We start from the raw sequence: 13,529 nt of genomic DNA, 5'->3' as shown, positions 1-13,529 counted from the left end.
GAGGTGGGAGCAGCCTTACCAGGCCACAGAGGAAGATGATGCAGCCAATCCTGATGAGACCTGATAGGCTAGGGTCAGATGGAAGGGGAGGAGGTCCTCCCTTATCAGTGGACTTGGAGAGAGTCATGAGGGAGGGAGGTATTGGGAGGGAATGAGGGAAGGGGCTACAACTGGGATACAAAGTGAATAAACTATAATTAATATAAAAAATAAAAATAATAAAAAATAAATAAGTAAGATTAAAATATTATTATCAGTTCTGTACAGATAGAATATAGTCAAAATAACATACTGTCTTCACATTATCTTTCTAGGTCATGTGAGACCATCAATCAGGCCAAAAATAACCAGTACTTTCTCCTACTTTTTTATCTCTCTGTTGTGCAAAATTTAGTAGGAAATAAGCCAGCAAAGATTTAATACCCAACACCCAATCAAAAGACAGAGACCAATAAAAAGGTCATTCTGCTCTGATGACAGCGTTGGGACAGATGTGATAACAACTTTGATGTGGAAACATACTGGGCTGCACACACACTTGGAATTTACTCAATAGCAGCTTTTTCCTCAGACTTTGTCTTACTCATTCATCCAGGGGAAAGAAGAAGTTTGAGATTCTTGCATGAAAATTATGGTCACATTTCATTACAATCACCTCTTCTGGGAGTCACTTTATTTTGGAGAAAAACAAACCTTAAACAAGTTTAAGATCCACTATAAAAGGCTCAGGCAACATAAGTCATTTTCTATTATGTTTGTTTAGTTTATTTATTGTTTGTTTGTTTGTTCGTTCGTTTGTACTCTGGGCGCAGTAAGTGTGCTTCATGTCTAAGTACCTAGCGCCAAAGTCTTAATTCTGTGTAAGGTCAGGGAAAGCAACAAGCCTCTCCTTATGCATAAAGATTCATGACTGAATCTCTATTATTTTTCTTTTATTTGTTTGCTTGTGGGTTCATTTATTTGTACTATTTGCCCAATGGGTGGCTTCCTGCTGCTTAAAAGTTTTGATTCTGTGTTAGGACAGGAAAATAGATGATTCCCTCCTTGTTCATAAAGATTCATGACTGACATCTCTATACAAAAAAGACAGTAGTATAGTAAATTAACAAAAAAGCAACAAATGTATTAAATTGTAGCTTTCTATGACATAGTAACATCCAAATGGATCAAAGACTCAAGGTGGATTGCGCAGGTCTTTGCTCTCCATATCATACTCAGTTGAGAAACTAGTTCAACCTATGTATTCAGATTCTTCTTAGTCTCTCAGTAGACCATCTCTCCTCCCAGGGTTGGGACAGGACACCTGAAAAGGAGACAGAAGATAGCAGAGAACTTTATGGTGAGCTCCAGAACAGCAAACATGGGAAGGAGGCTAAATTTCTGAGGCTCATCATAGGACCAGAAAGTTCAGTTTTATACATTCAGGAGAAAAATCAGTTGGGGTGTTGCGATGGGATGAGGACATAGAAATATAAAAGAAGTTGAGAAACGGTCTCAACATGTGGTCCAGTCTGGCCTGGAACTCACTATGCAGTCTGACTGCTAACCTGGCCTAGCAATCATCATGCCTCCAGCTCCCCAGTAATGGGATTGCAGGCGTGTACCGCCATACCCTACAAAGAACATCCCTTTTAAGGCCTTTAGTCTCAGATAGGATTTTCTGATATCATTAGAGGAAAACCACAAAGGTAGGGTCAGAAATATCAACAGACTGTAAATAACAAACCACAGTGAAAGAAAGAAAGAAAGAAAGAAAGAAAGGAAGAAAGAAAGAAAGAAAGAAAGAAAGAAAGAAAGAAAGAAAGAAGGAAAGAAAGAAAGGAAGAAAGGAAGGAAGGAAGGAAGGAGGGAGGGAGGGAGGGAGGGAGGGAGGGAGGGAGGGAAGGAAGGAAGGAAGGAAGGAAGGAAGGAAGGAAGGAAGGAAGGAAGGGAGGAAGGAAGAGAGATATCTCTGATGGTTGCTGCATTGGAAGAATAAGGGGTAATGAGTAAACCAGAGGTGTTTGTAGACCTTATGGTCAGCATATGCCTCACAAGAGTCGGTGGCAAGCTTAAGTTCAAGAGTCATTTCTTACTGCCCTACAGATATTCCCTCATTTTATAGGCAGAAAACTGAAATGTTGAAAAGATAAATGGCTCCCTCAAGGTCATATGATAAAAGATGATGCATTCATTGTAAGAAATGGAGTGGTCTGATAAAGAACACTCTATCAGGTAATAGCTCCTCTCAGGTTATATGATAAACCATGATTCATTCCCACTAAGAAAGAGAATGTTCTGTTTCAGGTTTCTGTCTGTCCTAAATTTTTGATAGCCTGAGACCCTTCATCATGCCATTGCTTTGTATGTTGTATGGTGCATACATTTGTGGGTTATGACTATTGCTGTTGTGATTTTAACATTTGCTATGACAAATGATAGGATATGTTAATTGTGCAATTCAGTAACCTTACATATATACTCATCCGTGTTCAATGCCCCATGACCACAAATGTCTCTCCCATCCCAACTGAAACTCTATACCCATTAACACAATGCTCGCCAATCCCTTGACCCTTTAGCCCCTAGCAGTCACTGGTGAATGTTATTTTCTAACACAAAGGAATTTGATTTCTTTTAAGCTTAGCTTACAGTTGAAAAAAATGTCTAACTATATGCAAAGGGAGAGGAGACAAGAGGGAGAAAACTCTGTAGGTAGCCCTTCCGCACTTTGAACTCGGTCAGTGTTCTGTGTGTCTTTAAGAGTCTCTCCGCCTCTGAGCCTGCCTCCTCAGTATTGGTCCCTGGAAGTTTTTGTTGTCCAAGTTTCTTCAGCCTTAAAAAGCAGCTAGCCGAGCAAATTCCCTGTGTAGTTTCAGAAGCAGGCTTGTTGCCACAGAACCCACAAGGCCACGTGAGTAGACCTGTGAGAGGTAACCACTAAAGATCTGGTCAATAGATAGGCTGTGGTTCTTCCTCTGGAAAAGCCTGACTGGTAGGATTCCTTTAAAGACTCTGGCCCCAAGTGCCTTATAGCACTAGCTCAGTTACTTGAAAACTGAAGCTCCAGGAGGTCTCTGAGAGGGAACCAGCCTTGGCTCCAGCACTTCTCACCAATGGCCAGTCCTACAGGCCATGCTGTTACTAATGGAACTCTACACAGTCCCAAGACCCAGCGCAGCAAACGGCAAAGCACTGACTGTGTGAAAAACGGAATCCCAAAAGAAGCCCAGGTAAGAAGCTCTCACTGGTTTCCTCTCTTCGACCACTTCTGGTGTCTATCCTGTTTGCCATTCTGAATGAGATTTAAGCATCCTCCCTAGGATCCTCCTTAGCTTCTTTAGGTCTCTGTATTTTATTATGGCTATCCTATATTATACGGCTAATATCCACTTATAAGTGAGTATATACCATGTGTGTCTTTCTGCTTCTGGAATACCTCACTCAGGATGACCTTTTCTAGTTCCCACCAGTTGCCTACAAATTTCATGATTTCCTTGTTTTTTTAATAGCTGAGTATTATTCCATTGTGTAGATGTACCACAATTTCTGTATCCTTTCCTCCATTGAGGCACATGTAGGTTGTTTCCAGATTCTGGCTATTGTGAATAAAGCTGCTATGAACATAGTCGAACACATGTCCTTATTGAATGGTGGGGCACCATTTGAGTATATGCCAATGAGTGGTATAGCCGGATCTTGAGGTAGTGCTAGTCCCAATTTGGGGGAAGCGCCAGATTGATTTCCAAAGTGGTTGTACAAGTTTGCTCTCCCACCAGCAATGGAGGAAGGTTCCCCTTTCTCCACATCCTCACCAGCATGTATTGTCACATGAGTTTTTTATCTTATCCACTCTGATCGGTGCAAGATGGAATCTCACTGTAGAGGGTCTTCTGAAAGGCTCCACCCAACAGATAATTGGAGCAGATGCTGAGACTCACAGCTAAACTTTGGGCAGAGAGCCGGGAGTCTTATAGAAGAAGAAGAGATTGGGGATAGAAGACATGGAGGAGACAGGAGCCACACAAGGAGACCAACAAAGCTAAAAATATCTGAGCCCAGGGAGTCCTGCAGAGACTGATGCACCAACCAAGGACCATGCATAGAGGGGACCTAGATCCTCTGCTCATATGTAGCCCATGGGCAGCTCAGTCTCCATGTGGGAATCTAAGTAAGGGATGCAGGGCCTGCCTGTGTCATGAACTCAGTTGCCTGCCGTTTGGTCACTTGCCCCTGGCCATGCGGCCTTACTTGACCACAGAGGAAGAGGATCCAGGCAGTCCTGATGAGACCTGGCAAGCTATGGGCAGATGGCAAAGGAGAAAAACTCCCCCTTTAAGTGGACTAGAGGAAACAGATGGGGGAAGTAGGAGGGAGGGTGGGACTGGGAGGAGCTGAGGCAGGAGGCTTCAATCAGGATATATAATGAATAAATTATGAAAAAAAGATCTGTACACCTAAAGAAGGACACTAATCAAGAAGGAGGACTCTGGATAAGATGCTCAATCCCCATTCAGAAAGGCAAAGAGAATGGACATCAGAAGAGAGAGAAAACAGGGAACAAGACAGGAGCCTAACACAGAGGACCTCTGAAAGGCTCTACCCTGCAGGGTATAGAGAAAATGTTGAGACTCATAGCCAAACTTTGGGTGGAGATCAGGGAATCTTATGAAAGAAGGGAGAGATACTAAGACCTGGAGAGGACAGGAGCCCCACAAGGAGAGCAACAGAACCAAAAAATCTGGGCACAGGGGTCTTTGCTGAGACTGATACTCCAAGCAAGGACCATGCTTGGAGATAACCTAAGACCCCTGCACAGATGTAGCCCATGGCAGTTCAGTGTCCAAGTGGGTTCCATAGTAATGGGAACAGGGACTGTCTCTGACAGGAACTGATTGGCCTGCTCTTTGATCACCTCCCCCTGAGGGGGGAGCAGCCTTACCAGGCCACAGAGGAAGACAATGCAGCCAGTCCTGACAAGGCCTGATAGACTAGGATCAGAAGGAAGGGGAGGAGGGCCTCCCCCATCAGTGGAGTTTGGGAGGGACATGGGTGGAGAAGGGCAAGGGAGGGTAGGATTGGAAGGGGAGGAGAGAGGGAGCTACAGGGGGGATACAAAGTGAATAAACTGTAATTAATAAAAATAAAAAAACCTTAATATTAAAAAAAGAAAAAGCTATTGCTTGCATCCTTATTTTGCACAGCCAAATTATTGCCAAATTATTTCCATATTTCTTTGCAATGTAGTTTAAGGCAGTCGTTACTCAAGAAAACAAAAACAAAAAGACAAAACAAAAACTGTTTCTCTCATGAGCTGTTTCATTGTTTTGACTTGCGCTTCAGATAATGTGTCGCAATGTGTATGTGTTATGAAGCTTAGAGATGGATGTAAGAAAACTTCTTCTCTAGATGGGAGAAGATGCACACTGTTCCAAGGTCCTAGATTCTCTAAAGCATGGACTGCGCACACGTTTCATTCACTCTCTAGCAAATGGGGGGACAAGACTGAAAGGTCAAACTCTCCTGCTGAACATACGACCTGCCACTCGCAGGTGCTTCGGGAGAGACAGAGATGTGATGGCAAATCTTGCTGAGCTCCTGTGGCAGATAATACGTGTCCCTGGTGCACATGAAGTGCCTTTGCTTGGAAGGATCTTCGTCGTGCTTTACAGAGCACTGTCCCAGCCCACAGCCCGATTGCAGTCTGGAGTCTCTCTTTGAAATTTGACCCACCTACCCCCATATTCTTTTCTAAAAACCATTTCAGGAAATGTAGCTGTGGTGCTCTGCACACTGAAAGCAAGGTGGCATCTTTAGAACAGACTTTTCAGTTTTTTCCATTTCGTACTTTCCTCCCTCATTTTGGCCCCTTGGCTGTTGTGAAATATCTGAGGTGTTGTGCTAGGTAAGAGAAACTTAAGAAAGGACTCAAAATAATGTCGCAGATTTGTGAGGTTCTTAAATAAAAGCAATTGTGCATGTCATGTATCATGCCAGGACTCACTGGTCTGAGTCATAAGGTGAGCTTACCACCTTAAAGACAAGCTTGAATTGACAGGCAAGCTCATTGTGGTGAATTGGGAAAGCTGTGTGGAGCCCTATGCAATTTTTTCCTGTTTAGTCACCCCAGGGAGCCAGCCTCTGCCTGGGGGAAAGGTCAGGTTGTGCCAAGCACCCAGAACAGACAGGATTAGCTGAGGTCATGTCTCAGTGCACTGAATCAAGGTTTCAGGTCCAGTTGGAGGGGCAAGGTGCATCCACTGAAGAGTCACACCTGTGTAGTAAAATGTCTTGGTCCTCCAAATGTATCCCTCACTCACCCACACACTGGGAAGCCTCCACCAGAAGTCTCGGGCTGGAGCAGGACAAAGAGAAAGGACGTAAGAGAGTTCATGGCACTATCGCCACCCACTCAGATCACTGCTAAGATGCCCGTTGTCCCTGAAGTACCTGTTTCACTGGCCACTGTTTATCTTCCGGGCTATTTCTGAGTCTTGGGTGTCTTATTTGAGCGCAGACACCCTTTTCTTTACTTATTGTGGTTTCATAACTGCATTCTAGTGTTTGAAGTTGAAAGAGAAAGCAGACAGGACAGCCACTGCAATGTAAGGGAAGGACTCCAGAGGGACAGAAGGGTAACTGCACAGGACCATAACACCCTCAGTCATGGAGCAGCTGAGTGTGCCACTGCTGCTGCCTTTCTTCACAGCTCTTTCCGAGGAGCCATCCAGATCCTGTTAGCTAAGATATGTTTACATGTTTCTAAGCTGAAATTGGCTTCCACTGAGAGTTTCAGTTATATCTTAATAAATATTTCCCTGAAATAATAAATTCTGCTGTGACCATAACAGAAGGAAGCAAACAGGGCCATATTTTCTCCCTCCAAAGTATGAATAATGTTGTCTTCTTCATAATGATGCTTAAGCACAAGTTTGATCCCCTGGTCCTCATAACAAGCTATGTCTTGACCAATGACCTTGCCTATTGGCAAAAGCAATCCATGACAGCTTGTAGGTGTCTGAGGTCATTAACCTTTCAAATGCTTTTCTGGGACTAACGTCCAATGGGACAGTGCCTAAAACCCTACCAGCTTCAATGGAGCTCCCTGTAGTTTTCCGGCTTCTTTGCACTCACACAGAAATACAGTTACCTCTTTGACACACTGGCTCCTCTGTAAGATTCTGTTGGCAAAAGATTTCCCAGCATGGTGACCAAAAAGTAAACAGTTAGGCAGTGACTTGGAATGTCCTTCATTTTGCCCCAGCACACACTGGTGTGAACTCTGTGGTTCCAGCAGGTGGACTCAGCAGCCAAAGCTCACTACCAACCAGAGCCAGAACCTTTCCCTTTTGGAAATTATCTAGAGTTTCTTTCTGGAGCTTTTTTGCTCCTTAATCCTATTGCCTTTCTTTGCTCTGTGAGCCCTGGATGGCCCGGGATGAACTGAAACGGGCTTTCATCACTGGTTAAGTCCATTCTTCATTTAAAGTGTATTGGAGGGATCCGAGGGGGCTGCCACCACTGTGTGTCCACTAGGCTCCGTAGACCATGACCTAAGTAGACGGAAGCTGATCACCACAGGTGACTGAATTATGCTAGTAAGCAATGGGAAAAAACAACAAAACCTAACCCACTGAATTTAGTAAAGAAGAGAACATATCAAATTCAAAATCATTTCCATGGATTTTCACCTTTGCACTCAGGCAGAGGGAATGGATAAGAACAGAAAAAGATTGGCAATTTTTTCAGTATTTTTTCTTTTTATTAATATTATTGTTTACAATTTATTCACTTTGTATCCCAGTTGTAGCCCCCCCCAATTCCCTCCTAGCCTCACCCTCCCCTCCTCTTCCTCTCTTATCTCTCTTCCCTAGTCTACTGATAGGGGAAGTCCTCCTCCCCAATTGTCTGAAAGGACCCTGAGGGGACAGGAGCCACACAAGGCAACCAACAAAGCCAAACAATGCAGGACCCAGGGGGGACTGCAGAGACAGATGCACCAACCAAAGACCATGCATAGAGAGGACCTAGATCCCCTGCTCAGATGTAGCCCATAGACAGCTCAGTCTCCATGTGGGTTCCCTAGTAAGGGGACCTGATAGGCGGATAAGATGAGCAATTTTTAATACATTGAAAACTTTACTCAGCATCATAAAGGATACTGAATGATCCCAATGTAAGCTCTGAATGAAAGGAAGGCTAGAGTTGACTTAGTGTGTAACAGCACTTGCTGTTCTTTCAGAGGACCAGGGTTCAAGTCTCAGCACCCACATGATGGTTCACAATCCCCCATAACTTTGTTTCTGGCAGATTTGGCACCTTCTTCTGCCTCCATAGGCACCATGTACATGTGCTTTGCACTTACATACACAGAACAAAACACTCATACACATAAAAAAATAAATCTTTAAAATATGTCCAATTGAAGGTGGAAGCCTTTTACAAAAACTTTTACAATAACAACCAAAATTTAAAAAAAAGAAAATATGAGTAGATTTAAAAATTAAAGTAAAGAAATTATTTAGAGGTAGTGATAAGATACTACTGAGAGGCATGAAATAAAACTAGAATAAGTAGAAATACATATAATAGTGACAGAAATAAGACGTTGAAAATTTGCCAGATCTGCGTATGGTGGTTTATAAATTTCATGGGAGTATAACAGCTCTTAAACCAGAAAAATAACTTTAAAATTATGTAGATTAATATAGGAAAATAAACAAAAAATATTTTAAAATATAATAATGAGGGATAATAACCATTATGTTATACATGAACTAACTAGAGATTTTTTATTTAATAATTTTTATTTTTATTTTTATTAATTACAGTTTATTCACTTTGTATCCCCCCTGTAGCTCCCTCCTTCCACCCTTCCTAATCCCACCCTTCCTCTTCCCACCCCTGTCCCTCTCCCAGTCCACTGAAAAGGGAGGTCCTCCTCCCCTTCCCTCTGACCCTAGTCTATCAGGTCTCATCAGGAGTGGCTGCATTGTATTCCTCTGTGGCCTGGTAAGGCTGCCCCCCCCTATCAGGGGGAGGTGATCAAAGAGCAGGCCAATCAGTTCATGTCAAAGACAGTCCCTGTCCCCATTACTATGGAAGCCATTTGGATACTGAACTGCCATGGGCTACATCTGTGCAGGGGTTTCAGGCCATCTCCATGAGTGGTCCTTGGCTGGAGTATCAGTCTCAGAAAAGACCCCTGTGCCCAGATTTTTAGGATCTGTCACTGTCCTTGTGGAGCACTGTCCTCTCTAGGTCTTACTATCTCCACTTCTTTCATAAGATTCCCTGTACTCTGCTCTGAGTCTCAACATCTACCTCGATACCCTGCAGGGTAGAGTCTTTCAGAGGCCCTCTGTGGCAGGCTTCTGTCCTTTTCCCTGTTTTCTCCTTCTGATGTCCACCCTCTTTGCCTTTCTGAATGGAGACTGAGCATTTTAGCCAGAGTCCTTCTTGATTAGTTTCTTTAGGTGTACAGGTTTTAGTAGGTTTATCCTATATTATGTGTCTAATAGCCACTTATGAGTGAGTGTACACCCTGTATGTCTTTCTGCTTCTGGGATACCTCACTCAGGATGATCTTTTCCAGTTCCCACCAATTACCTGCAAATTTCATGATTTCCTTGTTTTTTATCACTGAGTAATATTTCATTGTGTAGATGTACCACAATTTCTGTATCCATTCCTCAACTGAGGGGCATCTGGGCTCCTTTTTATATTAACAAGTTAATATACAGTAAATATTAGAGGTGATTATAAATCCATATGTAAAAATAATGGAAAATATAGAGTTTTAAAATAATATTTACATAAAGTCATTAGCAATATAGCATAAACAAAAGAAGAGGTTAAAAACTTATCTTTATAAAAATAGGATATTTCTTTCTGAATGACAAAACAAAAATTAAAAAAACAATCCCATAAAGTTGTCAAAAGTTATATTATGGGCCAGGAAAATGTTTAGAGTTCACAACATGAAATGAAAAAAAAATTAATCTATAATGATATTTTAAAACCCAACATTCAAAAAGTCTAAATCCAGAGACAACAATGGAAAAATGTATTAGAATAAAGTGATAAGGGGCTGAAGGAGGGGCTATCATAGAACCACAAAAAAGTGCAGACCCTACACAGAGGTAGCTGATGGGCAGCAGGGTACTTGTATGGGTTCCCCAGTAAGGGAAACGGGGCTGACTCTGACATGGACTCTGTTGCCTGCTTTTCAATCACTTTACCTGCCAGAAGTTCCTCTCCTAGCCACAGGAGACGAGGATGTGCTCCATCCTGATGCCAACTTGTAGGGTCGGGGCCCTGCTTCTCTGAGGAGATGGGGAGGGAGAATAGGGAAAACAGGGCGGGAGGGTAGGACCAGGAGAGAAGGGAGGGGTCTGTGACTGGGATGTAAAAATGAATAAATAAAAATTTTAAAGAAAGGAAGACAGAAAGACAAACTTTCTCAGTTGTTCATGAAGTGCACAATCAGGATGGAATGTAGTGTGAAGAATCCAGTTACTGAGATCAGTGCAGCACCAGGGGTGAGGGTAATAACCAAATGCTCAGCCACTGCTTAGCGTCGTAATCCAACATAATTTGCCTCACTTGATTCTTAGAACAGTGCTACTAAATGATATTTATTTTCATTTTTATGTAGATAAGGAAACTGAGGTGCTAAGAACATAGGTCACTTCTCAAGGCCACAGCGAGGAAGGAACTGTTTCTTGAGTCCATTCACCTGGAAAGACCTGCATCTTGTTGTGAGCACAGACTCCTGTTGCAGGTTATTCTGTAGCTAAAAGTGTTGAAATGCAAGTAACAAGTAATAAAATTACAACACTCTCCACATGCACTGAGCTCCTTCAAAGCACTTGGCTGCTGGAATTGTCTGACATCCACTACTCCACCATATTTCTACTTAACTCGCTTCAGCAGCAAGGAAACAGAAAGCTTAATCAAGGTTACCAACTGATGATAACCAAAACAAAGTTTGGAAATTAGGTATGCCTAGTCCCTAATCACAAGGCTTTGCTCCCTAATTCACACTGCCTGTCTAAACATAAAACAGTATTAGGAATGAGATTTATTACTACCATTATGGCAAGGCCCACAGCACTCAACATTAAAAGATAGTGTTAGCTTGGATTATGGGTATTATGGGTTGCTTTTTCCTTGCTGTTTGGTTCTTACTAAAAATGTGAGGTCATTTTCATGAATAACTTCACACTCACATAGTAGAGCTCTGTACACACAGCACTGCTCCGCCACAGGCACACATAGCAGAGACCTAATCACCTGTCCATCTCACTCTAAATAATTTTGAGTTAAAGAACATATATACCGTGTACCTCCAGTCAAATGAACTCTGAGGTAAGCGCGTAGGGAGCCCTCTTGTTTTCTGCTCATGTCTTTGACCTATAAACAATGGCGACCCAAGCTCAACCTTTGCATTTTTTATTTTCAAGTGAGAATTGAGAGCATTGGCTCCCATACTGCTATCGTTCAAAATGGTCTCACCTGCAGCAGGTAGTTACAAACAGCTATTACACACACACACACACACACACACACACACACACACACACACACAATTCCCTATTCAGTCTCTGGCTTTGTATATTCAAAAAGTTCTTAAACATAATTTATAAACAATTGAGTTCCTGATATTCCTGTTTCCACTCCTCAAACAATTCTACCCTTCTTGTGTCTCAGACTAAAAACCTAGGCATCATTTATGATTTTTCTTCTTTCATTCTATCCTTTTTACTTTCAACTGTTCTGTGTGTGTGTGTGTGTGTGTGTGTGTGTGTGTGTGTGTGTGTGTGTACAAATGTATGGGTGCATGAGGAGTACAAAAGAGAACACCAGCTCCCCCAGAACATGTAAGCTACCTGACAGGCTGGAAATCAAATTCTAATGCTCTGCAAGAGCACTAAGCATTCTGGCTTCTTTAGAACTGAATTAAAACAAAATCTCTGCTGTGTCATTCACAGGACCCATTATACCATCAAAGTTTACACCCTAATATTAATCATGCTAAAGTACTCATAACTTTTGGAGAATGATGACTAACAACTATCTTCTTCAACTGGGAGTGGTAGCCCACACCTACAACCAAGCTCAGAGAATATTTAAGGTCATCCAGACCTTGAAGAGTAAGAATCTGTCAGAGAAAGAAAGAAAAAGAGTAGAGGGAAGTGAGAAAGTGAGGGAGGAAAAATGGGAAGGATGAAAGGAGAGAGGGAAAGGGGGAGGGAAGGAGGATGGGAGGGAAGAAAAGGAGGGAAAGGAGATACAATCTTTGTAAAAATCACTAGGCACTAGATAGTTTTGGATGTCCAAGAAGCAGACGCTTTTGTGGGTATACAGACACTACTTGTCCTGTATTCCAGACCTGAAGACAGGATCAAACTTTTAAAAGTAGGTCATTTTGAAAAAAATGAAAATAGAAATTAAATGTAATTCATTCATGTCAATATAATTCTTACTGCCTCTTGGAAGAAAACAAAATATGCCTGGATTAAAAAGAAGCTGGCTAATCCCTCAGACATGTGGGCTTGTCAACAGGTGCTAATAAATTCTGCATTCCTCAGAATCTGACATATAAGAAAAGTCAGTTAAATCTATTTTTCCATCAATAATTAATGCACAAAATAATTTTCTATAATGTCAACTAATAAACTTTTACATTGTCCTACAGTTAAGAACTTTACAAATACAATTTATTCAGGCCTCAAATAACCACATGGGATTAAAGTGTTGTTCCCATTTTATAGATGAATAAATAGAGTCTTACCAAAGTTACCTGGCTAAACATTTAGTTACACGCACAGGCTGGTCCTTTTGTCTAACGTTTTGTCACTAGACAAAAGGCATTTTACTATAGCAATTTGTTATAATTATTTGTAAATGTACAGATTTTTTAAATGTTCAGATATCTATCATTTACATTCTACAACTGATATTTTTCTATACTCTCTTGTATATCTATCTAACCTTTATCTCTTCCTCTACTCACCCATCAAGCCACATGTTACATGTGTATTAAAGTTCTGGAGTCATGATCCTTTGTCCCTAACCCACTCAGCAAGCATCTCACACCCATAGTTTGTTTTTTATTTGAGGTAAAATTTACAATAAAATATGCAAATATAAAGTGTGTCTTTCAGTGAGTTTTGACCTAGACTATCTTCTGATTGATTTCACGATAGATTTTCCTAAGCCCATTTGACTTTGGAGACTTTTCTTAGCACAGAAGTACTTACTTTCTAATAGAACCAATTTATAGATTAACATCTGGCCAGGTAAAGGAAGGCCTCACCTATTGACTCTCAACCAGAGAAATGACCCTGTTGCAGATCCTCAGTCCCAATGGGAGCAAGAGCTACTTTTAATTTTGTCTTTAGAGCAACCCAGCTATTGGGAGGCATTCTGAGGTTAGAAATCCTCACAATTCCACCCATCCTTTATCTTGCTAAAAATGAGGAACAGTCCTTTAGTCAGGCTGCCACTTTTTTCAAGCTATCACCAGTATATTGATATTCAGTTCA

At 41.7% G+C, this 13,529-nt stretch overlaps 1 protein-coding gene across 1 annotated transcript in view; it reads left to right on the top strand.

Annotated features, from left to right (window-relative positions):
* The first annotated feature begins 3,095 nt into the window (after positions 1-3,095).
* Sptlc3 (serine palmitoyltransferase long chain base subunit 3) overlaps positions 3,096-13,529 on the top strand; it is a 100,503-nt gene continuing 90,069 nt past the window's right edge. Inside the window, exon 1 of the mRNA XM_055602687.1 lies at positions 3,096-3,212. Coding sequence (XP_055458662.1) covers positions 3,096-3,212 — 117 coding nt within the window. The remainder of the gene's footprint in view (positions 3,213-13,529) is intronic.

Source organism: Psammomys obesus, unplaced genomic scaffold, assembly GCF_907164565.1.
Source record: "Psammomys obesus unplaced genomic scaffold, mPsaObe1.curated_primary_1811, whole genome shotgun sequence".
Classification (NCBI taxonomy): domain Eukaryota; kingdom Metazoa; phylum Chordata; class Mammalia; order Rodentia; family Muridae; genus Psammomys; species Psammomys obesus.
Note: the sequence above shows the minus strand (reverse complement) of the source record. Positions and strands in the feature narration are given on the sequence as shown.